We start from the raw sequence: 26965 nt of genomic DNA, 5'->3' as shown, positions 1-26965 counted from the left end.
CCATGGGGGTTAAATGAGGTAGCACACCCGGCGTCTTCTGTCCTGTGGGTGGAGGCGGCCCAGCAGAGGGGCAGCATCTGGAGCAGGGCCGCCAGGCTTGTTTGCATCATGATGATATTTTCATCTGCGGCTCTCCAGGGCCCTTCTCGGGGCCCTTCTCGGGGCCTGTGCTCCTGGGAACACCTGTGCACATGTTGACTAGCCGGGACCTTTGGTGGGCTGGACCACGGCTGCGTCCAGTGACAGATGTGTTCGAGAGCGAGAGCACTGCGGTCGCCCTGCAGCTCTGTGAGTGTGAGAAGAGGGGTCAGAAAATCCAGGCCTGTAGGGAGTCTGCCGGGCCACTGTGAGACCCTCTAGGGATGCCACTGCCCGGCTTGATGGGACAGAATAGACGGGCTGAGAGTTCTGGCTGCCTGGACTTAAAACAGGGTGTCAGTTTCGCTGCTGCGTGATCTCTGACAAAGTACTCAATGCTTCTTAAGCCTCCGTGTCCTCGTCCGCAAAGCGGGAAGGCGCGCCCTGTTCCGATGGAGCGGCGCTGCTTCGTGAGGTCGCACGTCCTCCTCCCCGAGCAGCTGCCACGCTGACCAGGTTTGCTCCCTGGGGCTGGCTGTCTGGTGCACGTGCTGCCCCTGTCTGAGCAGTGGATTAGGGACCCTGCCTGGCACCCTTTGCACCCCCTGGCATTGCACCCCAAAGGCGAGGCTGCCTTGCCTTATCCTTTGCTCCCAGGCTGCTGCCTAGCTCCCCAGGTCACATGTCCCAGAACTGCCTGGAGGACCTGAGTGGACATCTCCTCACTCCCATCTCCCTCTGTGCCCCTGAGAGGTTTGCTTAGGAAGCCGCAGGCCGCGGACCCAGGCCTCCCCCTCCCGGGCCGTCGGGTTCCTCACGCCAGCTGGTCATCCAGCCGTTCTCGGCCCTCAGCCCGCTGCCCCCAGCCCTGGGCCCGGGCACGGCTCAGAGCCGAGTTAGCCGGGAAGGAACACCCATGACGTGGCTCTCCTTTCTCCGGTGCGGGGCCCAGGGCCGGGCGCTCAGGGCAGGGGTTCAAGTATGATCCGTCCCTGTATGGTTTTGGGGCCAGTCTCTTTCCTAGCTGGGTCTCAGTTTCCCTTTATGTAAAGTGCAGGTATTAATACTTAACCTGTGAACGACTTTCCACGAGAGCGAGTGGGAGTGGCTGTGGGGAGCTACTCAAGGGGTTACACAAACTGTCAAGTGCAGAGCCAATGTGGTGCTCATAATTGTCATTATTAGGGCACATACAGCGCGGGCACATGGCTGTGTGTCCCACGGCGCGTGAGGCGAGATTCCGGGGAGTGTTGGCCTCTCTTGGGGGGGGCACCTGCCAACAGTTGTGCCCACCTCATCTCTAACCCTCACGGCAGCTATTAACCCTTTATACAGATGAACAGGCTGAGTCTCCAAGAGGCGCAGACTCGCCCACGGCCACGTGTTTGCAGGGACCTGACGGCATCCGCTGCGCCTGTGCCCGGCTTTCCCCGAGAGCCAGTGGGAGTGGCCGGGGAGCCGGGAGCGCGTCCGCCGGGGAGGGCGGGAGCCGCACGTAAGCACCGCCATGAAATATATAGAGCTGGAAAATGACTTAATTAAATCATGTTTTTAAAAGTGAAGGTACATAAGCAGTCAGCAGTTAAGCTGGTAGCAATTTCCCAACCGTGCTTGCCTTCCATGTTTCCATTTGCCCGCACATTCGTAATGTGAATGAGCGTAGATTGGAGCAGCCGCACTCTCCGGTGCCGGATGCGGGAGAACGTGGGGAAGCCGTGGGTGCCGAGTGCTGGGCACGGTGCCCGGGACAGCCTGGCACAGGGGCGCACCCGGTGAGGGCTACGTCCTCCTTCCCGCCCTCCTGCCCTTCCTTCCTTTTTTCCTTCCTCCCTCCCTCCCTCCCTTCCTTCCTTCCTCCTTCCTTCCTCCCTCCTTCCTCCCTCCCTTCCTTCCTTCCTCCTTCCTTCCTTCCTCCCTCCCTCCCTCCCTTCCTTCCTTCCTCCTTCCTTCCTTTCTTTTTCCTTCCTCCCTCCCTCCCTTCCTTCCTTCCTCCCTCCCTCCCTTCCTTCCTCCTTCCTTCCTCCTTCCTCCCTTCTTCCCTCCCTCCCTCCCTTCCTTCCTTCCTCCCTTCCTTCCTTCCTCCTTCCTTCCTTCCTTTCTCCCTCCCTTCCTTCCTTCCTCCTTCCTTCCTTCCTCCCTCCCTTCCTCCCTTCTTCCCTCCCTCCCTCTGTCCTTCCTGACACTGAGCTCTCACCAGTGATTTTGCCGCCACTCCGAGATGGGAAGGAGAACTCCTGCGCAGGCAGGTTCCAGGATCATTAGGGCGCCTGGCCCAGGAGGGGCTGTGGGATTCGATGCCCTGCGTGTCAGTGTTGGCACCTAGACGTGTTTAAATCCAATCCCACACCTTTGGTGGCAACTTGCCCGGGAGAGCAGTGGCTGGCCTGGGGTCCCGCCACCCCCAGGGAAGCTGCTAGCGTTGCCGAGAGCTGCCGGGTGCCTGCCCGCGGATGCCCGGGTGCTCTGCTGACCACCCTTCCCACGGGGGTGGGGCGTCTGTGGGAGCTTCAGGGGGCAGGTGGCAGGTTCCAGTTTGCTCCTGTGCTCAGACCTGCCCCTCACTGACCAGCTGGGCATCTGTGGCAACCTGTGCTCTGTCTCCCCGACTGGTTCAGGGCAGTACATTCGCGTCCCTCCCTGCCTGCACTTGGGACCCACTGAGGCAGGCCTGGCAGTCAGCGTGGCGGGGGTCCATGTGGGCAGACACACCCCCTCCCCAGGGCCCGGGCTTTCCCCCTCCTCCAGGGCGGGGTGTGTCCAGCCCTCACCAAGCCCAGACAGGGGCTGACAGCTGCACCCCAGCCCACCCTCAGGATGCTTAGGGCTGACTGTGGCTCTCGGCGGAGGTGCCCAGCGGCCAGGTGTTAAAGGATCCAGGTGCCAGTCCCTGGCTGCACCACAGCACCAGCCCTGGGCCTGGAGGATGCCGACATGCAGCTAACCCTGGGGAGCCACGGCCAAGGCCCGGGCACCCGCACTGCTGTGCTGCCTGCTCTCTCTCTCTCACCCACTCTCCTTCTCTCCGAAACAACTCGGCCCCACCTCCGTGCACTCAGAGCCCACCTGCACCCCTCGAGCGTCCATTCTAAAGCTGGGCTGATGGACTCAGCCCTCCTCGGGGCCCAGCCCTCTCCCATGGTTCGTGGGCTTCCCACGGGCTTCTGACTCTTCGTCGGGGATAGCACAGCTAATGTGTATGGGGGGCTGGCACCGTGTCTTCAGCTGACAGGTGGGAGCCACGGTGCCCGCCTCGGGCCTGCCGGAGACCTCCATGCCAGCCAGGCGCATATGTTGTCCCATTCAGAGCCTTTCTTGTGTACAGTAGGGGCTTAATACATGTAGCTGCCCTAATGCTCTGCACCTGCTCTGCTCCTGCCCACCAGCCTTGTCTCCCCTCCCCTCCAAGTTCCCAGAACTTCCTCGTCTAATTGAATCCAGGCCTTCCACGGCACTGAAAACACAGCAAATAGCCAACCGGTGTGAGTGTTTGGGTTTAATGGTCTTTGGAGGAAAGAGCTTTTGGAGATTAAATAATGGTTAAGACCATTTATTCCCTCAGCCAGAAAATGTGCCATGGCGGCACCTTCTGCCCCCCATCCCCCTCCCTGGGTGAGCTTTCCAGGCCCTGTCCCCCCCTCCTTCCTCGCTTCTTCCCCCACACCCAACGCTGTCTGCTGGGCTCCGTTCCCTTTCCCTGACCCTCACGCAGCATCACTTTTAGGTTTTCTGACCGCGATCCAAGGGTCACTCTCCCCTTTCGATGAAGGCTGAGGCTTGGCGAGGGCACCACAGGCAAATGTGCCCCTGGGAGAGGCAGGGAGGGCCAGGCTGCTTCCCAAGCTGCCCCGGTTTGCAAGAGAGACAGCCCAGGGAGGGGGCGAGGGTCAGACAAAACCGTGAGCACCTTCCAGGTTTGTTCCTCGGAAGAAAGCTCTGCGTGTATGGTCACTGCTGGGCTCGTTTGCTCATCTGAGAAGAAGGTGGACAGCAGAAACCATGAGTTAAGATTCAGAGGCTCAAAGTGTTCCCCAGGAAAACAGGATCAGGGAAAGAGGTTCCCCAGACCACAGGTCTCCCGAGGACACAGCTGCCCCCAGCATCTCTCACAAGGGGTGCCAGGCGGCCAGGTAGCAGCCAGGAGAACATAGGAGGCTGCGGCATAAGGGCGTGTGGCCACAGCCTTTTACTCCGAAGGGGCCCGCTGCCCAGACCCTGCGTGGTCTACCCAGGAGCTGAGCTGTGCTGGCCACCACGTGCCACACCTGGGCCCCTCTCGGAGCCAGCCCCACACCTTGGGGCTCCCCAGTGCTCACAGGGGAAAGGAGCAGGTGTGGAGGCCGGCCAGAGCCAATGGGGTGCACAGGTGATGGTGCTCCCAGCCCAGCCCTACCCCACCCCACAGGGGGCATTAGGGGCATGATCCTGTTTCACTGAGGGGGCACCCCAACTCTCAGCCCAGCCCTCTACCTTCCCCCAAGCTGGGCCCTACCCCGGCAGCATCAACCCATCCTCTATGCCACCTGAGTCACCCCTCATTTCCTGCCTCACCTACCACCTCGTCCCCCCCGTGACTCCACCCCTGCTTCCGTGTGCCTCCCCATCCACCATCACCTGCCCCAGCCAGCACCCTCTAAGCACTGGACAGACACCCACTCCACTAATCCGGGGAGATGGTTCCTTCCAGATTCCACCCGCCCCTGCAGCCCCCTGAAACCCCTGGTCCAGACCAGGGCTGTCCGTGAAACACGTGAGCCACTCAGGTGACTTTAAATGTTCCAGTGCCTACATTTAAAAGGCAGAAAGACACAGGTGAAATTAATTTTAAGGATATGTGTTATTTAACTCAATATATCCAAAATATTATCATTTCAACATGTAATCAATATAAAAAATATTAACAAGATGGTTTAGGTACTTTTGTCCATACTGTGTCTTCGGAGCCCGGTGTTGTCTCTGCACTCTGCAAACTCGGACGAATTGGCTGTGTCTTGTGGGCTCAGCAGCCACGTGGGCGAGTGGGAAGCCAGGGCCAGTCTCCCTGTGGCTTGAGGACCTCGCCTGGCCCCCTGACCCCTGTTGCCTCCCCTGACACCCCTCTCTCAGTCTGCTCAGCCAGGCGGCCCGCCCTAGACTGGTCCCCATCTTCCTGGACCTTCCATTCCTGCTCCTGCGGTCCCTCGACCTGCTCAAATGTCCACTCGTGGTCAGCTGACCAACGGTCCCCAAAGATACCCTGTCCTAGTCCCCGGGGTCTGCGAATGGGTGGCCTCCGTGGCAGAGGATGACAGGATTGAAGCAAAGATCTCGAGGTGGAAGGTGACCCCGGATTATCTGGGGGGGGGGGGTGATGCCACCATGGGAGCCTTACGGGGGGGCAGAGAGAGACCTGAGGATGGAAGCAGGGGTTGGGGCCGCTCTGCAGATGGAGGAGGGGCCAAGGCAAGGGGACAGCTCCCCCCTTGAGCCTCCTGGAAGGCGGCCCTGCCCATCCCCTGCCCACCCCTTAATTTTACCCTCGAAGACACCTTTCAGGCATATGACCTGCAGAATGTAAGGGAATACCCGTGTCCCCCTTGGAGGCACTGAGTGAGTGGTCATCTGTCACAGAGGCTTGGTGACACCGTGGCCAGCTCTGCCCCCTCGCCCACAGCCTCGCCCCCCGGCCCTCCTTGTAGGCAGGTGGAGGGAATGAGGAGGGCCTGGGCCAGTGGGGCAGCGGGCAACGCGGATGTTGGGATGCAAGGTCCAGGAAGACGGGGCCTCAGGGCCAGTGCTGGGTTAGATGTGGCAGTGGGGGCGGACACCCCATCCCTGGCCGGCTTCCCTCTCCGAGCCCTGCTGGGGCTCTCTGGAAGCCTCCACTGCGGGGTCACTCCCCACAGTACTTGCCTGCCCACTGGCTCTCAGATAAAGCCCCAAACGTGTCATTCGTGGGGTAGATGATTTAATCCCCAACACTCCTGGACAGCCGAGCCTTGGCCGCTCTCCCGCTCTGGGCCCACCTGGCAGGTGTGTGGTGAGCTGCTCTGGCCGCAAGGCCTGGAGCAGGGAGGAGGCTGGCGGGCTCCTGGCCAGGTGTGGGGAGCTGGGAGGGGGCCGGGGTGGAGGAGGGACGGATTGCAGGTGTCTGAGAGGCAGAATTCCCCAGGTGTGGAGCTGGCTTGGTGGGGGCGGGGAGGGCGAGGGGCGCCCCCCACCCGGCTGTCTGAAGCATCAGCTCCTGAACTCACCCATTTGTCCTGCAGGGCAGGAAGCTCCTGGCTCTCAGGATCGATCCCTGCTAATGGGCTCCCTCCCCCTCCTTCCCAAAGAAAATCCATTCTCTGAGGTTTTGAGGGTGAGCGCTGCCTAATTACCCCTCCACAGGGGCTGCTTCTTTGTTCTCTCCAGCCAGGTTCCCCCACCCCCCAGGGAGGCCCAGAGGGGTCTTCCAGCCCCAGTGCACTCCTGGGGAGGCCACCCAGGGCTGGGCCTTCCTGGGAATGGGGAGGGGGGCGCTGGACTCAGAGGACATTAAGCTCCCAGGTGGTAAGCAGGGCCCATTTTCCTGTAGCCTCAGTTTCTCCTGAGGATTTAGGGAGGAAATACGCATCCATGCAGAAACCACTGAGGCTGTGTTGGGGAATTGAGTGGAAAGGCTCCCGGGGGGTTGACGTGAAAGCAGGTCCCGACCCCCGCTGCCCCCAGGGGCACCCCCCGGTGGGTGGGGCTGAGACGCCCACTCTGTTCCCTCCGGGCACAGAGAGGGGAGGGGGCTGCGCAGGCCACGCGGCCGTTTGGGTGCACGTTGCAGTTGGAGCCTGTGCTCACCTGATGCCGGGGCCTGTGGCGGGAGCCGAGCACCCGAGCCAGAGGCCTGGGGCCAGCCCGCCCTCCTCTCCCTCACGGGTGCTTTGAGCTCAGCCTCCTGCCCTCGGCCCTCAGGGGTGACCGGACCGGGTCGGGGAGGCCTGCAGGGACCACGGGCAGCAGGTGCATGTAGAAGGAGGTGCAGTTCCTTGCCCCCCAGTTCTCTGCTTCTCACCTGTCAAAGGGCGGGTAAGACGAGTGCTAACAGATCCTCAATGCACGCACTTCTGGAACCTGCTCTTGCAGACATCGTGTGGTCATCAGGGCTGGATTCACAAAGCCAGGACCCGATCCTGGCTCCCCAAGATCCGCCGTGACAGCCCACTTTAGACGGTGCAGTCATGAGGGGCTCTGGTTTCAGGCTCACCGGTACTGGACGTTTCAGTATCGAATTAATTCAATGTCCTGATGGACGGGCTGCTCCCAGACAGCCCGTGTGAACTTGCCTTTGGTCGCCTCACTCCTCTGGTTCTTTCCTCCTCCTGGGGGTCCGTCAGGGCTGAAAGAGCGTGCGGAGGGTCTCCCTGCCTTCCCGCCCGGGGTACAGGTGAGGGTGGGGCTTGCCCAGGACCACTCAGCCAGTGGGGACGGCGCCGAGCCACAGCCGGGATCTCCCAGCACCCAGTGGGGACGACACTACTGGTGGCCGGTCCAGGGCTGTGGGTGTGATTCCCGGAGGTGGCGTGTCCCTGGGGTTCTGTGCCAGGCGGGCAGAGCGGGCACCTCCCTCGGGAGCTCCCAGTGCAGAGCAGGGGACACACAGCCAGAATGTTGCAGGATGGCTTGGCACGGCGGGTGGAGGCCGCCCAGCAAACAGGGCGTCAGCAGACAGCCGGTGTTCCAATCTTGAGAAGGCCGCTCGTCAGCTGAGTGATTTCAGAAGGAAACTCCTCTCTGAGCCTCCTTCTCTCTTTTTTTTTCTTTTTTAATTTTATTGTGGTAACATATACTTCACACAAAATTTCACGTTTTAACCATTTTTAGAGTACACTTCAGTGGCGTTTATTACATCGACATCCACCTTCTATTACCCCAACATTCTCGTTTCCCCAAACAGAAACTCTGCACCCATCGAGCAATAACTCCCTGTCCCCGTGCCGCTGGCCCTGGGAGCCTGCGGTCGCGTCTACTGCGTCGGGGCGGGGAGGCGGCCGGTTGCTGAACCCTCGGCTCTCGGGATTGCTCGGAGGGTACCGGCGGCGGGGGCTCTTTCCCGGAGGCGAGGGCGAGGCGGGGGACTGGGCCCAGTCCCCGGCGGAGGCGTGCAAGGTGTGGAGGGCGGCGAGAAGGAACAGGCGGGACACGTTTCTTTGAGGGTGAAGAAGCCAAGAGAGTTTATTAGGGGAGAGTACAAGCTTATATCGGGAGGTATAGAGGGCGGGGTAGCTGTAGAGGTTAAAGGCTTGGATTGGTTCTGAGAGGGCGCGGAGGTTGATTGAAAAGGGGCAGGAGTTGCTCCGGTAACGAAGAGGGTGGAGGGTGCGGGTAAGGCATGGGGGGGTTTTCTCCGGCAAGCCCTCCCCAACGGTTGTACTTTGGGGTGAGGAAATGGGGCCTGCATTCGGCTCCACTTTCTCAGGCCCGGGGGGCCGTGGAGGGCGCTACCACCCATGCCCCACTACCTTTCCTAGGGGCTGATCAGTTCCCCTGGCCCAGGCCCGCCAAGTCGGAACTCGATAACAGTGTCCCGCATTTCCCCCTTCTTTTCTAATTAGAGGAAGAAGCTTACCGGAGAGATCCGCCAAGGGATGAGGGAAAGGGGAGGTGGGGGAAGGGATAGGGGTAGATGGTAGTTAGAGAGGCTGGAGCTCGACGTTGGTGTGGCGCCCGGGCGTTCGAGAGGGGCCTCGCTGCTTGCGGGATGGATGAGGGTGGCGACGCTGCGGAGGGTCAGCTTCTTCAGTGGAGGCAAGTTGTTGATACTGGACTTGCACAAATGATGAGAAGACAGCATTGGCTTGGTTCTTAGCAAGCTGGACAATTCTGCGGATAATGCAGGGCCCTAGGGTGAGAGCTAGAATAATCATTAGTAGGGGGCCGAGGAGAGGGAGGAGGTATGGGAGGAGGGGGGTAAAGATGTGGGACCAATAGCTGGTGGCTTCACGGTCCCTTTTGCGTTGTTCTAGTCCCTCTCGGACCTTCTTTAGGCTGTCCTCGGCGAGACCTGTGGAATTGGCATATACACAGCACTCTTCTCCTAGGGCGGCGCAAAGGCCTCCTTCTTTGAGGAGAAGAAGGTCGAGACCTCGGCGGTTTTGGAGCACGACCTCAGAGAGGGAGTTGACAGAATTTTTAAGATGGGAAATAGCGTTTTGTAGGTGACGAATGTCCTCGTCAACAGCCGCCCGGAGGTGAGTTAGGGCGGAGCCTTGACTGGCTAATGCAGCGATTCCGGTGCCAGCGCCTACAAGACCTAGGAGGGAGGCAATTGTGAGGGCGGTGATGGGCTCTCGCTTTTGCAGAGTGGCAGGAGCTGCAGTTCTTTCCAGGTGGAGGAAGAAGTCTTCCTCGCTGTGGTATAGGACCCTGGGGATAAGGACAATTAGGAGGCAAGTTTCATGAGTTGTATTGAGGGTCTGCACGTTAAGGCAGGGGGTAAGTCCTGTAGAGGAGCAGAGCCATAGGGAGGAGTTGTGAGGAATAAGAAATTTGGCAGAGCTGCTGGGAGATGACTAGTTGGCACAAGCTGTGAGGTTGGGAGAGTTACTTGAGCGAGGGCGGATGCATTTTCCTGTGGAGGAGACTGAATGAAAGGTTAGGGGGACGGCAGAGGTATTCCAATTGCATTCCGAGGGGCTATTTTCTGTATTTTCTGAAAAGGAAAGGTTGGAGGCGACGGGCTCATACAGGGAGGAGGAGGTGGAGAGGCAAAGCCAGCAGGAGGAGGTAAGATTGGGGTTGGAGGAATTCACTGAGGTGAAGGCTGCTTGGATAAGGCCGAGGAAGGGAGAGGAGTAACGAGAGGGGGGTAGGAAAGGTTGGGGTGGTGGGGTTGGCGATGCGTTGTTTGCAGCTGAGGTGCGGCTGGTTGGAGCTGAGGTGCGGCTGGAGGGCTGTGGAAAAAGGGGGTTAAGGACTTGGTTGGGACCTATGCTAGAGGGTGTTTTTAATGCAGTATTTTGGCATGGTTGGCTTACAGCCTCCTTTTTTATGAGAATAAGTGATCCTTGGTTGGCTCCTTTCTCATAGATTCTGAAGCCCCAAGTTCGACCGAGTAACCAGGAGGGATCAGTGGGGAGCTGCACTGTAAGATTAAGATGTGTGCAGGATCCCTCGCTTTCTTGGCCGAGCCAGTTAACTGTAGGGAGTTTGCACCCTGTAGGGGCCCACTTTAAGGTAAGGTATTGATTAGGAACAGGAGGCTTTCAATTAGTGGCTAATGTTTTACACCCCCAGTATGCACAGTAGTACTCGTTGGGGGAATTGCAGTACGATTTTCCAGGATTTGAGGATGGGCACATGTAATACTGGTCTAGACTTTTGTTACTGCGAACTCTAACTCAGCCTCCCCTTCTAGAACTACCAGAATTGCTATTGGCGGGGGAAAGGTTTCGGGAAGAAACAGTTCAGAGGCATTAAAAGAAAAGGAGGGGGGTGTTGATTTCTGAGCAAAGAGAATGAGGTAAACCGTGGCCGCGAGGCCGAAGGAGACGGCGAGAGCAGAAAGCAGGGCCCTCTGGTAGTGGGAGCAGTCTGGGGAGGCGGTTGCAAAGAGGCACACGGCGCCAAACAAAGAAACAAAGACACAAAGGACTACAGCAAAGTAATGGAGGGGAAGAGGGAGAGTGTTTGGAGGAAGAGTGTCAGGAGGAATGGGGGACATAGGAAGAGAAGACGAAAGGTAGTCGGGGGCAATAGCCGGGTTAATTCGGGAAGGGAGGAGCGGCCCGGGCGCGGAGCTGCGAGGGAGAGGCGGCTCCGGACGTGGAGCGGCGAGGGAGAGGCGGCTCCGCGGGGCGGCGAGGGAGAGGCGGCCCTTACCTTGCAGGCGAGGAGAAGGGGAGTTGGAGAGGCGTCCGGGCGAGCGGGTGGTTTACTGGACCGCTGCGTGGAGAGGACTTTTAATCCCAGGGTCGTGGGTTCGAGCCCCACGTTGGGCGCCAGTTGCGGTCGCGTCTACTGCGTTGGGGGGGGAGGCGGCCGGTTGCTGAACCCTCGGCTCTCGGCGTTGCTCGGAGGGTACCGGCGGCGGGGGCTCTTTCCCGGAGGCGAGGGCGAGGCGGGGGACTTGGCCAGGTCCCTGGCGGTGGCGTGCAAGGTGTGGAGGGCGGCGAGAAGAAACAGGCGGGACACGTTTCTTTGAGGGTGAGGAAGCCAAGAGAGTTTATTAGGGGAGAGTACAAGCTTATATCGGGCGGTTTAGAGGGCGGGGTAGCTGTAGGGGTTGAAGGCTTGGATTGGTTCTGAGAGGGCGCGGAGGTTGATTGAAAAGGGGCAGGAGTTGCTCCGGTAACGAAGAGGGTGGAGGGTGCGGGTAAGGCATGGGGGGGTTTTCTCCGGCAAGCCCTCCCCAACGGTTGTACTTTGGGGTGAGGAAATGGGGCCTGCATTCGGCTCCACTTTCTCAGGCCCGGGGGGCCGTGGAGGGCGCTACCACCCGTGCCCCACTACCTTTCTTAGGGGCTGATCAGTTCCCCTGGCCCAGGCCCGCCAAGTCGGAACTCGATAACAGTGTCCCGCAGGAGCCTCCAGTCCACGTTCTGTCTGTGCATTTGCCATTCTAGGTGTTTTCTGTCACAGGAACCGTATAATATTTCCATCCAGCCTGTTTTACCAGCACAATGGTTTCTGGGTTCATGCACCCCAAAGCATGCCACAGGCCTGCCTGCCTTTTTACGGCTTGAGCCTCATTCTTTCCATCTGGGAAATGGGCACAGTGACGGGTGCCTTTCAGGGCTGCTGCAGGACCACGTGCCTGGCGCACAAGAGACCTCTGCAAGCGAGGAGACAGCGCTCTCACGTGAGGGCCGACCTAAACCTGGGGCAGGGCGGGAGATCGGGGGAGCTCCCAGGAGGGGGTGTCCCCGGAGCGGGAGACGGGCTGGGACTGGGAACCGGGAGGACCTGGGCTCGAATCCCAGCTCCAGACATGAGTGAAGCCTCAACCTTCTAGAGGGAGCCCAGATCTCCCCACCTGTCATCCAGGGCACACATCTCCTGGGGGGACAAGGGGGACCGAGTGGGAGGGGTCTGTGGAGGCCCCTGTAGCCCCCTGTGCTAACTATACGTCACCTGGAGGGGGACACTGCTGACGCCTGTTGTCCTGTTCCCCCAGGTCTTCTGATTTCGGGACATCCTACACCAAACTCACCCTCCAGCCGGGCATCACCACCGTCATCGACAACTTCTACATTTGTCCGACCAACAAGAGGAAGGTGGGTGCCGTGTCCGCGGGCGCCCCCGACCCCAGGCCTGCTTCCTGCTCCCTGGTGGGGGCGTGGACCGCCCAGCTCCCCACCGGCGCCTTCCAGCTCCGCCCTACACCGTTCTGACCCGTGTTTTAAGGGCCAGCTCGCCTTGGGAGAAAGGCTGTGCGTCTTCTCCAGGATGCAGCGCCCATCGGGCCCAGCCAGGAGGAGCCGAGGGCCCGTGTCAGGCGGGAAAGAATCCCGTGGGAAGGCGATGACGGGCTGCTGCGTTCTTCCGAAGGGCGTTTGGGTTTATTTGGCTGGATTTGGTTTGCAGTTTTCATCCGAGCTGCATTTCCCGTTTCCGTGGTCCGAGGCCTGGTTGCTAATTCCCTCCCTGGTGGCTGTGGAGTAGGGGACTTGGCACTCCAAGCCGCCCACCCTGCTGGGTTCGCTGTGGTCCGTCCCAGGCCCACCTCTTCACCCAGGGGGAGGTCAGAGGCGGCAGCCAAGGGAGGCTGCCTGCCGTGTGCTCACCCCGTGCACTGAGAAGCAGCTCAGCGTCCCAGACGGGGAGTCAGGCCGACCTGGGTTCGAGTCCTGCTCACGTCTCTGGGCCTCGGTTTCCCCATATGAAGATGGGAGTGGACCCGCCTGTTGCCCTGTGAGTCGGGAAGGCAGGGCTTGGGTGCCCGGCCCGTGGCCCTACACACAGGCACAGGGGCTGCTCTGAGGGTGATTGCAAAGGAAAGCCCCAAGCAGCTCGGAGCCCAGGAACCCTCTGTGTACCCCTTGAGCATCTGGGAAGGGGGCTCGCCGTGGTGGTGGTGCTCGAGGGATTTCACGGTTATGCAGACGGCAGATTAGTGGGCCTGGAGGAATCTGTGTTCTTGAACTTGGAGTTCTGCAGAGCCAGAGGTGGTTGGCTGGGATGTAGGGTCTGGGATGTGGGGTCTTGCCATCTGCTGGGGGCTGTCCGGCTGGTCTCAGCTGCAGTTTTTAAAGGCGTGACACTTTACAGAGTGGGTCTTTTTCTCTCTCTCAAATGTGACTTCTACGGCTTGTCACAGCTTCCTGAGTGACAGACCTGGATGCAGGGGGGTGGACTGAGGACTTGGGCACCTGCCTGGAGAAGAGGGTCTCAGGAGTGAAGGCAGTGGGGGTGGGTTGGTCTTATGCAGCCCCCGTCCCCTTCGATACCCCTCCTCGGCCTCCACACCTGTGCTCTCACTTGGCCTCATAAGGCAGGAGCTGCTATTGTCCCATTTCCAGGGCAGAAAACTGAGGCAGAAGTTAAGACTTCTGCCACCCCACAACTCCGGGTGGGATTTGAACCCCACTTCCTCCGACTCCAAAGCTGAAGCTTCTTCTTGTGGAGCGAGTGACTAGTGACCCAGCCCCCAAACCTGCAGCTTCCTCTGCGTTCTCAGCCCACCTGCTCTGCAAGCTGTCCCCACCCCTGTTCGGGGCACAGCTCATGCCTCCTCCGTCTGCACAGAAGGATGAGCCCGGGATTCCGGATCCCTCAAAGAAGCCCAGAGACTGTCTTGTTCGTGGCCATCCATGACTTGGAGGCCAGGAGTGGTGGTCCCTGCAGGCCTCATCCCCAGCCAGCCCTGCGCCCCAGGCCCCACCAGGCGGCTACCTGCTCCCGTGGGCAGCCCACACCTCTCTGTTACTAGTGATGGGGAACCAAAGGGCAGCAACTTGTGTACCCGAACTCACCAGGCAGCGCGTGCTTCCCTGCAGCCATCCTGACACCGTGAGGCTGCGGAAACAAGCTCGTTGCCTCTCAGGAGTGACGAGGCGTGGATGGCTGCCTGCCAAGTGGAGCTGGGAGCTGACCTACTCCCCTGGAAGGGCGTGGCCGGCAGCACCCATGACCGAGGGCCGGGGAGGCCATGCAGTGAACAGCCACTGGGGCCGGGCAGAGCAGAGGGCAGGGACCCGGGCCTGGGCCTGCAGTCCTCCATCACTAGCTGTGCAGTCACGGACGAGTTACCTAATCTCTCTGTGCCTCAGTTTCATTGTCTGTATAGGAATAAACTGGTCTGTCTGCTGCTGGGCTGGGTGACTTTGGGCGGATCTTACTTCCTTTCTGGGCCTCAGTTTCCCCACCTGTAAGATGAGGAGGTTGAACTGAAGCTCCTCCAGAGCCCCTCCAGGCACCCAAGTTCTGACTCTCCTGGTCTGCCCCAGGGGCTGTGTAGGGGGAGGGCAGGAGCTCGGAAAGAGACCCTTGTGGGCAGGAGCCTGGCCCTGCTCCATCTGTCCATGAGACTGGCCTTCTCTGCAAGGTCTCGAGCTCCCTCCCAATACCTTCAGTTGCGCTGTCCACTGGCCCAGATAGCGTCCCCGCTGTGCCCACTTCAGGCTTTGGGGGACGAACCTTCATCCAATCCTGCAGGCAGCGAATTCAAGTGTCAGTTATGTGCTGGGACCCTGGCCAGGCACTGGGGTGCAGAGGCTAACTGGACATACGAATCTAACCTTCTAGAACTTTTCAGGGTCCGACGGGCCCTGAGAAACTGAGCCTCTCCTGTTGCTTGGTTTGGAAGGAATGAAGTGGTCCCTCTCAAAACTGGCCGGGAAAGGGGCCTCCGGGGGCCCCCGGCCAGGAGAGGCTTTACCCCGGGTGGCCGTGTGCCCCCCAGGATCAGACCCTCACTGCAGACCTGCGCGAGAGGGCCCTGCACTGCGTCCCCTCTGTTACTGGGTAATGGATGGGTTTTTCAGGAAGACAAGAATGCTATTAGGAGTCCATTTAGCAACAATTACAGGCCGCGCAGCACTTTATAGCTTCTTAGGAGACTGCTTTGCAACCTGTCTTGCAAAATTAATTCCCTTTTATTTTTCATCTTGCCTGCAGAGTAATCAGAACTCTCGTGTCTTGAAGCCCACAGATGGGGCAGCTAGGGTGGTCACAGCAGGCCGGTGAGCTGGGGGATGTGGTGACCCCTGGACACCCCCATACCAGGCCTCCCCTGCCACCTGCAGTGCACGCATTTGCTTTGGGTTGACCATGCATTTCTGACTCGGCTGCAGGGACGCCCCAGTGCAGGGACAGTGTGTGAAGGTCCAGCCCAAAGGGGCTGCCCAGGCATGGAGTTGCATTTAAGTGTCACATTTTATATTAAAAAGTCATGTGAATTTTCGTTTTATTCCCTTATCTACCTGTGTTGGTTTGAATGTTAAAATCACACACACACACTGCCACCAAAAATATCTTTATGTCAAACTGACTGTCCACCTTTAAGCTCTGGGACCCCCAGCCCCCTGCCACGGACCTGACACTCCTGATTTGAGAGTTCACGGCTAGGACGGTACCTACTTCACTTCATTTATTCATTCATTCCTCTCACTCATCCGAGTCCTTTTAAGCCACTGCCAAGTAGTCCAGATTGTGCAATTAATCAAACTGAAATCTGTCAAGAAGCTCGGAGCATCACAGAAAGCAAAACGTCTGCTGGGAAGGGGCAGGGCGTGGACGTGGTGAGGGGTGGCCGCTGTCCCTGGAGACCCTTGGAGGTCAGGCTGGTGTTCGGGGCTGTCCGTGAGCCGTCTCCATCCCATGGGGGATGGTCCCTGGGCCACCTGCCGATGAGGACGAGAGGCTCCGGCCGGTCAGGGAGCTTCCCCCAGGGGGCAGGGTCAGTGGGTGGCTGAGTCAGGATTTGCACACAGGCCCAAGTGATTCTGCCAGTGAACCCCGCTGCACTGACCTTGAACAGCTGGGGTCACCAGGTCCCTCTCCTCCCGGGGGCAGGGGCCAAGGCAAAGGGTGCAGGTCTTGGAGCCAGAGGAGCCGAGTTAAAATCCTGTGCTGCCTATTCCCAAGTTCTCAGAACCTCAAGAGGATGGGGTGAGGAGAGGCTCAGGAGGAGGGGCTGAGGATAGACCCCGGAGGACGGGGCTGCTTCATCTCCGTCTCCTTCTGCTCCACATGTCGGCCCTGCAGGCTTTCATCCCACGCAGACTCCAGGCTCCTCTCTGCCTCTTTTTCTCTCTCCTTCCCTCTGTCTCTCTCTCCCGCCTTCTCTGCCTCTCTCTCGCTGTCTCTGTTTCTCTCCATCTCCCGGTCTCTGTCTCCCTCCTCCCTTTCCCTCCCCCTCCCATCCTCAGACCCCTGCCTTCTGTCATGTGAACCTGATGCCCAGCCCCTAAGGTGTTGCCGTCTCCCCCCAGCAGCTGCCCACCTGATCCCTTGGCCCTCCTCATTCTGGGGCTGAGCAGGGCATCAGGTATGTGGGCCCCACACTGTAGCCAGGTTAGCCCAGGTCTCGGGGACATCACCCCCTGTGGACCCCTCCTGCCTGCTCAGAGAGCACCTGAGGGAGGTGGTCTCCAGACCCCCGAGCTCCGTCTATGAGCACAGCAGCCAGTGTTGCAGTCTGGCCGCCTGTGCATTTTGTGGGACCCCCTCAGTGCCATGCTGAGGGGCTCATGAGGCCCAGGGAACATCCCTGCAAGGCCCAGAATCTGCTCCTGTGCTTTGAGGGCTAACACTTTCCAACTTGGGACCCAGGCCATCATGGGGCTGCCCCCACATGAGAAATCACTCAGAGCAGGGCACAGAGTGCACTTCCTCCACAGCCCATGGGGCCCCCCGAGAGCTGAGGCTGGGCAGGAACAGTGCTGTTCTCCAGGGCAGGTGGGAGGCAGGGACATCTTGCTGATTTTCATTTCTGCTGTCAATTTTTTCGAACCGGATGCTTGTGTTGCTGCATGCTTGCAAATTGAAGGAGTATGATCCCTGGGTAAGATGTGGGTGGGCCACCGGAGGGGGAAAATCCAGCTCTTTGGTTGCCAGTGGCTCCTCAAGCATCCCTGGTAGGGGCCCTGAGGCACCAGACCTCTCCATCAAACTGGCTGCTTCCCCTGAGCTGGGGCTCCTCACGATTCAGTGGACACCAGGATCCTCTGCATAGTTCAAACATATAGCCCCCTGCTTCCCCTGCCGAGGGAGTGCATCAGTCTGCAGACCACACTTGGAAAGCAGTGTCCTAGCCATCCCTCCATCCATCCATCCACCCATTCATCCATCCATCCATCCATCCACCCATTCATCCATCCATCTGTCCATCCATCCATCCATCCATCCATCCTCCTATTCATCCATCCATCCGTCCATCCATCCATCCATCCATCCAGCATCCATCCATCCATTCAGCCACCAGCCACTAGCCATTTATTCATTCAACAGCTATCGATCAGATGAGCATCTGTGCTGCCCCTGACACCTGTGAGGAGGCTGTTGCAGATGTGCAAGTGGGAGACGAGTGTGAACCTGGGTGGGTAGGGACATGCAGGGCTAAGAGACATTTTGTGGATTTGACGATCAAGAGGGGAGCCAAAGCCAATCCCTGGCCTTCTGGCGTGAGCCACAGGTGGATGGGAGCAGCTCCCTGAGGGGGCAGCAGTGGAGGGGCAGTGGGCCTTGGGGAGAAGATGAAGGGCTGGGACAGGACAACTCCCAGGAGACCCTTGGGGTATTTGGGGTGAGCTCAGATAGGGTCGGCAGCAGCTGCTCTGGGTTCTATTGGAGGACTCAGGGGCACTTCCCCTACGTGTGACAGGCCTTCCCGGCCTCTTTCCCTGGTCAGCCTTTGCCCAGAAGAGGCGGCAGGAAGGGCAGGGGGTCTGGTGCCCTCCGGCTGCTGGGAGGTAATGCAGATGGCGGAAAGGCCCTGGGAGCCCCTGGGCTGATGGAACCCCCCAACCCCCACCACCACCACCAATGACGCTCCCGGGGCCTCCCTGGCTCAGAGTCGGCCCAGGCCCTTGGAGGTCCCGCCCCGTGGGAGGAGGAGCCCAGGGGCCCTGTGGAGGCCTGGGCATACAGCGGGGGCTAACTGGCCTCGCCTTTCCATCGGCTTGTCCTCTGTTTCCCTCAGTAGCGCCGTCCTCTCTTGTCACGGAGAAACCCAGCTCCATCGGGCCTATGGGTATACAGGTCTTCCGTGAACCCCATGAATCGCCAGCCCCATGCTTGGAAAATTATTCCCTCTTAGTGTTGGCAAGTTATTGTAGGACAGAGGGAGAGAAAGGGGAAAAACCCCGAGCTCCTCAGAAAACAAGTCTCCTGGGGCCTCTTGCCTTTGGAACTAATAACACAGAGAGAAAGAGACTGTGGGTTTCCTGTCTCTTCCGCGGATGGTGCAGAATCTAACGCCCCGAGGAGACCACAAACAAACAGTAAATACAGTGGAGAAAGGCCACCGTGGGGCACCCAGGTGCTGGGAAGCTCGGGCCCCTTTCCACAGTGCCCATGGAGACCCACCACGCGCCGGACGCTGGGCTGGGCGGCACGAGATCATGTGTGCCATCTGTTGAGGCCGGAGGGAGCAAGGGGGACGGTCAGCTAAATCAGGGGGTCCTCTTACCCCCCAAGGCAGGGTTCACAGCCAGCGCAGTAGGAACGCTCACCGGGGATCCCTGACCTGGGGACCCAGATTACAAGGTGCCTGGTTGTGGGTGGGATTTGAACTCACGTCTCCCTGGGGCCCAAGCCCACCTCTTCCCTACCACAACCGTCAGCATCACCGTCACTGCCGGCCCTGGGAAGGCCAGGTGCCCGTCTGCCCTCGCTGGATCACAAGTACACCCCCTTGCTGAAAGCCGGGCTCCCTATTCAGGGGAAATCAGCTGTGCCCCCTCCCTTCAGGGCCCCCGAGGTGGGGACAATGAGACCCGCTAAGGGACCCTGCTTGGACCCTGGGCCGGCTGATGGCGAGCAGAGGCCCTGTCTCGGTGCCTTCACTCCCTGTTCTTGGCGTCCTGAGTGTGTGCGTGCTCCATGCCTCGCCCACCGCCCTCGGGGGGGCCCTGCACTGGGAGGGGCCCCTCGCCCTTCACATGGGGTCCTGCCCCCTTCCGGCCTGTCTGCGGCCTCCATCTCCACGACGGGAACCTGGCTGCCCCTCAGCACATGTAAACGATAAACGACAACATCCTCTGCTGGGCAGGAACACGGACCCACCGTGGAGGACGGCATGTCATGTGGCCCCGAAGATCAGCAGCTTCATTCTGCGAGGTCAGTGGGTGGACCGCAGGGTGGACTGTCCCTCTCCTAGATGGGACAGAGTGATGACTCCCCACCACTCTCACCGGTAGAACAAGGAATGGTCCCTGAAGATGGCCCTACCCCAGCCCCCAGGGCCGGGGAAGACACCCCCTGACGTGGCGGAAGGGACTGTGCCCGACGCTCTCACTGGCTTTGAAGATAGAGGAGGGGCCACAAGCCAAGGTATGCAGGTGGCTCCATGAGCCGGAAAAGACAAGGAACAGGACTCTTCCCAGCGGCCCCGAGACGGAACCAGGCCTGCCAACACCTACAGGACACTATGCAACTAGGGACTCGGAAGTCAACGGCATGTGCAGCCTTGTGGACTTGGACATGGATTAGCGGGAAGAGTGGGGACAGGCCACATCACCTCCCTGGAGCTCCACCATATCTAGGGTTGGTTGAAAATAGGTTTTGTCACTGTCTACCACCTGTACCGGATTAGCCGTAGCTCCGTGGAGGATGGGACGGGAGGGATCTGAGACCCTGCTAGCTCGGTGGGAAAGGCCTTGGGTGCAGAGGGGTGGGTGGCAGCACCCCCATCCTATAGCGGCCGTCCGTACGTGCCCTTTGAGTGTCCTTCTGGTTTCTAGCATTCTGTGTTATATTTGTTTTCCTGTGACAAATCGGCCATCAAATCAGTGCCCAACAATGCCATGCTATAAAATCAGGACTCACTCAGTTGCAAGGGACATAAAACCAGCTCAAACTCCCTCAAACAAGAATGGGTGATGTAATCGTAGAGTCCAGGGGTAGAGCCCCCTTCAGGCTCTATCCAGGGCCTCCCACAGTGGCGTCAGGGCCCAGTGTCTCTCCAGCTTGCGGCTCCACCCTCCCTGGGCTGGCTTCAGCCTCAGGCACACTCTTGCCCTTTGGTGGAAAAGACAACCCCTGGCAACCTCAGGCACACATGCTCCTTGGCACCAGTGGCCTCAGAAGGAGTGAGGTTCTTTCCTGAATAATTTCAGCCCAGGTCCCGGGGAGGGCCCCTGCCGGCCTGCCTTGGGGCGGATGCCCCATTCCTGGAGCTGTCACTGTGGCCAGAGAGAGTGGAGGCTCTGCCGGGCCAGGCCTGGGTCTCGTGCTTTCTGTGGGGCGCGGTCAGCCACCCAACCCGCACGGATGGGGGGAAAACAGTGCCGCAAACCAAGCAAACCAGATGCTGTGGCCAAAGCCGGGGAGGCAAGCAAGAGCACCCCCATCCCTGCACCCACCAGCGTCTGCGGAGACAGGCCCTGACCCCATCTTGCTGTTTCTGCATGTCTTCTCACTTTTCTGTTAAGAGCATCATGCCTTATTTTAGACTTTAAGAAACACATTTTAAAACATCTTTTTTAAATCTCAAACTCCCTTTCTACTTCCTCTCAATGCAGCAGCAAATGTCTATTTTAAGCTTGAAAGAGGGACCTCCAGTCACCCTTCAGCTGCCTCCTTCCTCCAGGCCCAGCCCAGCCTGGAGAATTTCCTGTGCTGGCTCTTGTGGAGGTGGGCTGGGTGGGCTGGGGATTGGGGTCCCTGTGCCTGAAGGGATGGCACTTCTGTGGACCCCAGTTTCTGTATCTGCACAAAGAAATGTTGGCTCCTGTCAACTCCAAGGCCCTCTGGGCACTGCTGCTTGGTGTTGCTGTGATTAAAATACAGAGGGTTGCAGCTGGGGGTCTTTGGTGTAAGCCATGGAAATGAAGGCAGGCTAGCAGCAGCAGGCAGGGAGCTCATTGGAGAGGTGTCAAGTGGGACCTGGAATGAAAAAAGGCAGCTGGAGGACTGGACTTAGCAAAGGGCAGGGAGCCAGGAGGCTGCCAGGTTCTTAGCGCAGCTGTGGTAAGGAAAGACCCCCAGTGACCGCCCAGACTGTGTATCTGTTAGATCATGGACTTGCCCCTTATGGAGATGGGGACATTGGCTGAGAGTTCCAGCAGGGAATGAGGTCCTCTTACTGCACAAAGTGGGGAGTGGGTTCTCAGTGACCGAAACACACCACAGGTCCATTAACCACACGGTGAAACACTGTGTTTTAGTTTCCTAGGCTGCTGAAAGCAGATACCATGAAATGGTTCAGCTTGAACAATGGGAAATTATTTGTTTAGCTTTGAGGCTTGGAAATGCCAAATCAAGGTGTCATCAAGACGATGTTTTCTTCCTGAAGCCCGGCTGCCGGTGATCCTTGGCTCCTCTGCCACATGGCCAGGCACATGGCGGTGTCTGCTGGTCTCTCCATTCTCTTCCAACTTTCATAGCTTGCAGCTTCTTGCTTCCCTGGCTTTCTTTCTATATATTCATTCCATTTATAAAGGACTCCAGTAAGAGGATTAAGACCCATACTGATTGAGGTGGGCTATACCTTAACTGAAGTAGCCTCCTTAAAAGGCCATACCTACAATGACTTCATGCCCACAGGAATAGATTAACTTCAAGGATGCTGTTTTTCTGGGGTACACACAGCTTCAGACCACCACACACTGTGTCCAAGTGTCCATGTGTCAGACCAGGAGATCACGGAGTATGGTGGAAAGACAAGGTCCTGGAGGTCAAGAAGAGCTTGGCTCATGTCCCTGTTCTCCTTTCCATCAGCCTCTGCATCCCTGGGCCAATTGCATGGTCTCTCCGAGCCCTCTAGTTCTTACCTCTGAACTCTGAATGGATGGTCCCTCTTGCACAAGGTCCCTTGAGATACTTGCTCTCTGGGTTGAGCACCTATGGTGGGCCCATTGGGAGCTTCTTTGTGCCACCGATAGAAATAAGGACCAGCCGAGGACCATGCTGCTGAGAAGCTCAAAGTCCAGGGGGGTAACAGAGAGGAAAACGGGTGATGCTGGAAGATGGGCCCAGCTCACAAGGTCAGGAAAGGCTTCCAAGAGGTCTCCAAAAGGAAAGCTAAGAGCCAGCTGAAGTGGGTCGGCCACTGGTGTGGCCACGATGCTCCCCTGTTGTCTCACGTCAGGAGCAGGACTTGCTGCTGGGGTCAGGTACTGGTGTCAGGTGTGTTTGCACAACCCCCTCGCCCCTCTCCCCACTCAGTAGTGAGCAGGAGGCAGCCTGCTCGCCAAGCTTTTCATCAGATGACTTTTATGTTATTTTAAAAAAATTGATCAGTGCCTCTTGGGCAGGGTCCCAGTTTGTGAAAGGGGACTGTGATTAGGTATATGACTAAATTGTAATAGACAAATAATACCACCATGTAATTTCTCGGGTATAAGAGAATAATTACATGGGTAATTGTACTCTGTAATCATCGGTGCTGGCTGCACCACAAATTGTGGCATTTGTAATGACTGCAGGCGCAGGAACTGGGCCCCATGTAAGTCATAAATAGATACCTAAGTACACCATGCGATATGAATTCTAATTGTTATGTGATTAGAGAGCAATTGAATAGTTAGTTGTCCCATATAAATTAGCCATTATATGTCCTTCAAAGTCCTACCACGCTTTTAACAAAATGTGGCCATCTCCCTCACTGGCAGTGAAATAAAATGCCTTTTTCCCCAGAGCAAGGGCCCACATGAGATGGAGAGCAGGATTTCCAGGGATCTTCAGCGGCTTGTGTGACACAAAAGCTGTGATAGACCCGAGGTTTCTGAGCCTAGAGTTGGCGTTATTTTCCTGGTTGTTGCATGAAAGATAAATATTCCCAAGGAGGTACAAGGGCCCCTTGCACAAGGGTGGAGAGGGTGATTCCCACTGAAACTCAGGGCAGGGAAGGCAGGCAGGGTGGGGCCTTCTCAAGGGGATGGCGCTGATTTCTGGGAAAAAGGAGGGGCAGCCCCTGCCACCAGCTTCCCCAAATTATCTCTGAACTGACTATGAAGGCAGAGCAGAAGGTAGACTGCCAAGAGCAAAGAACTGACAGACCATTCTGGAAAGCAGTACCTTCCACTAAGTCAAGGTACATGAAATGGAGAAGCTTGACCTCCTGCAAATAGCTGGGGGAGCACCCCTCACAGCCCCAGGTGGCTGAGCACCTCCTGTCCGTGTTCACTGCTCCTGGCACACCTGAACTGCCTTACCTTCTTACCTTCCTGATCTCCCCACTTCAACACCCCCATGTCCTGTATTTGTGCAGCCTGCCAAGTGAGAAGTGGGATGTGGAGAGATCTCTGGAAGAAAAGCACATCCTATGATATGCAGTCCCCAGTTAAGTACAGTTGTTGTGGGTGAAAGATGGAAGGTTAAGGAAACAAATGGAGAAGGAAAGGCAGCTCCTAGAGAGGAAGGCAGAAACAGGAAGGGAGCTAGGTGGGATTAAAGAACAATTACAAGCAAATAAAAATTGCAGTGGCAGAATTAAAAATCCATTTTTGGAGCATGAAAGAGCAGAATGGGCACTCCAGGAAAAACAAATCAGTGATGTGGAGGCTAAACTTTGTAAGTTCTCCCAAATGAGGTTCCATGCAGTACGGAGGAAGATGATAGAGAGGAGAGAGCAAGCCAGCCAGAGAACCACAGGCATTTCCCAGTATTAATCCAGAGCAACTCGACCCATAGCAGTAATAAAAGATGTGTATGTGTGTGGGGTTGGGGGTGGGAAGTGGGGAGCAGTTCCTGAGGTGAAAAAGTCATTATTAAGCTGATCCTCAATTTTTTTGTTTTTAAATTTTTCCTCAAAAAAGAGAAGTTGTTTATAAGTGAATAAGATTTAGAACATTAATGACATCTTTGGAATACTAAATTTCAAAAGAAAATGGATTTCAATGCTTATAGGCAGGTGTGATAAAGATATTTTATCAGAATTTTATACCCAACTAAACTGTCATTCATAAGTTTAGGCTGTATCTAACAGAGAGCAGAGCCTCATAAATTACATGTCCATGTGCCTGTATGGAAAGGAAAACTACTTGAAAATATATTCTGCCCAGCAGAGGGATGGATCAAGCCTAGTGCTGGGGAAGGGACAGCCTGGTATAAGCAGCAGACTGAGAGGACTGGGGCCAGGTAAGCACACACTCATTTAAAAAATTATTGTAAAAATGGATATAGATAATGTACATGTCAAAAAAATTGGGGGAAAGAAAAAGCTATAGCCCCAAACCTTGCTTATCTTTTAATAAAGACTATGATGTTGGGAATGTGGAGTAGGAAGCTGAAGGTAGAGAAGGAAAATCATGCTGGGCTCCTTCCATGACACAGAAGTGCCACTTCATTCCTTACTTTAATAACTGGAAACATATAAGTTGAAGAAGATTTTTGAGAAACTACGAATAATCTTTAGTTGAATCCAATCTGGAGAGTCACTCCTCACATCGCTGGAGAACACAAATGCAAGTTAACAGTGTCCATGTGGAAAAAGACACCAACCACATGGAATGGCAAGGAAGTATGAAAAATGAGAACTTTTCAAAAACAAGTTGATGAATAAAGACAAAAAGTCACTTACGACTATCAGCTAGATGTTGATTCCTTTCCCATGGTCTCTGTGGGAGCAGTAGGCATCCACAGGAGGGAAAGATGAGGGACAAAGGGCACCAAAGGAGGAGCCACACCTGCTTCTAAATGGTCCTGGGGAGCTTACCTGATATGACCCCAGTGCTGGAGGAGTGAATATTGGAAACATGAAGAGGCTTTGCAAACTGTCAAGTATGAAAATTATTGGTGTTTATCGCTGATGGGTAGGGGGATAGGACCACTGGGGAGTGCCAATCAAATCAGTGAATGGCATTATGTTGTTTGAGAATCTGAATAGGACCTCCCTGCAACCTCCTCTCCATTCTGCCCCACCCCATCCCTCCCTCTACCGGGAAGCAAAACCTTTCCTCCCACAGGGTGGCTGTGGTGCTGGACATTCCACCACCAAGGTATTCACTCCCAAATGAAATTCAGCAAACGCCTTTGAGGTGCTTAGCATATGTGGAGGTAGAAAGATGAGAAAAGGTGCCAACTTTGTCCTCAGGACACTTTCGATACCGGGCAGAGACACACAAAAAGGGTCCTGCAAGGCAGCCTGTTGTGTGCCAAGACCGATGTGTGCAGAGTGCTGCGGGGGCTTGGAGGGAGGGCTTTTCCCCAGGGAATCCCTGCATGGCTGAGCCCTCACAGGTTCAGAGCTGGCCAAGCACACAGCAGGGCCACATGGGAAAATGGGGGGCAGCATAAGGCGTCAGGGAGTGTCAGAACATCAGCCATCTGTAGCAGAGAGCAAGGTCCTTGAGGGAGCTGAGGCTGGGGGCAGGTGGGGGCCAAGGCTCTGAGACCAAGGTTCAAGTGCACAGAAATCATTGCATCCACTGGCTCTGCTTCTGGAATAGCTGAGCACATCGGCTGTTAAGCCAGAGGGGTTGAGAGAAGCATTGTTCAGCTGGTGTCCTTGTTTGGATCTCTCTGAAAACTGAAGTTCAGATGGAAGATCTCCAAAGAGCCCATCATGGTATGGTAAACACTCCTGGCATGTCAGAGTGATGGTGATTGCTTGAGACAGATCATTCCAGACCTCAGGCTGTAGGAGTACGTAGCTATTAAACTGTCTCTTAATGGCCACTCTCCCAAGGAGCAGTTAGGTGCAATCCCCTCCAAAATTGTCTGTGAATGATTTAAAGGGGCTGCATCCTGATGGCATCTCTTAGCAGGGGCCATTTGCAGACTCCCCGTCCCTCCCAGCCACAGCTGCCTACTCACCGGAGTGAGCCAGCAGGGCCCAGAGGAAAACGCCCGAGTGCCTGCACCAGGCCAGCGGGTGATGAGGTGTCCAAGGTAGGCTTCCTCGGTGGTGCCTCAGCTCATCTACCCAACTCCAACATTCGGGGAGAAGCCCCACTTCTTCATTCATCCATGCAACCAGTTATGCTGGGAATTGAGAAGGCATAAAACAGACATAGCCCCTCTCTTATTCCCCTGGGGGCAACTGACATTAATTTTAAAAATCAAATGCATGCATCAAATTGCAAACCTGGATGAATTGAGGAGCTTCACATTAAAAAGTGTCCCTTTAGCCTAAATCTGAAAAAGGGAACAGCAGGTACAAAGGCCCTAAGGCTGGGGAGATGTGGAGAAAGTCTGGTTTGGCAGCTGGCAGTTGAGGCAAAGCCCTCTGGGGAAATTGTCGGAAAGAAATAGGCAAGAAAGATGTGTAATTAGCATAGGAATAGTTCACTAGCAAATAGTGTTGACAGGGACTGAGCCAGACACTGTAGAAAGAGAGAGAACAAGACTGAGTCCTGGGCTGGTGGAAAGTCTGCACAAACTCAAATCTTAACAAGACGAAGAGTACAAATATGTACATGCAGTCATACAACTAGGCTCCTGAAGGTTACTGTCCATCTACTCATCCTTCCATCCATCCATCCTTCCATCCGTCCATCTATCCATCCATCGATCCATTCATCTGTCCATGCCTCCTTCCTTCCTTCCTTCCTTCCATTCACCTATCCTTCCTTCTACCTATCTGTCATCCATCATCCACCTGTCTCCAGTCATCCATCCATTCATCCATTTGTCCATCCTTCCATCCATCAATCCATCCATCCATTCTTCCATCCATCCATCCATCCTTCCATCTACCCATCCTTCCATCCATCTGTCCACCCATCCTTCCATCCACTTTTCCTTCACCCACCCTTCCTTCCATCCATTGTCCATCTATCCATCCTTCTTTCCTTCCAACCATCCACCATCCACCTGTCCATCCATCCTTTCA

General features: G+C 56.9%; 1 protein-coding gene across 2 annotated transcripts in view; it reads left to right on the top strand.

The window, feature by feature from the left end:
• SORCS2 (sortilin related VPS10 domain containing receptor 2) overlaps positions 1–26965 on the top strand; it is a 550251-nt gene that overhangs the window by 343818 nt on the left and 179468 nt on the right. For both annotated transcript variants that reach the window (XM_037829330.1, XM_037829331.1), the window contains exon 3: positions 12203–12302. In XM_037829330.1, the coding sequence (XP_037685258.1) occupies positions 12203–12302 (100 nt within the window). The remainder of the gene's footprint in view (positions 1–12202; positions 12303–26965) is intronic.

This window comes from Choloepus didactylus, chromosome 3, assembly GCF_015220235.1.
Source record: "Choloepus didactylus isolate mChoDid1 chromosome 3, mChoDid1.pri, whole genome shotgun sequence".
NCBI lineage: Eukaryota > Metazoa > Chordata > Mammalia > Pilosa > Megalonychidae > Choloepus > Choloepus didactylus.
This window is presented reverse-complemented; position numbering and strand designations above follow the sequence as displayed.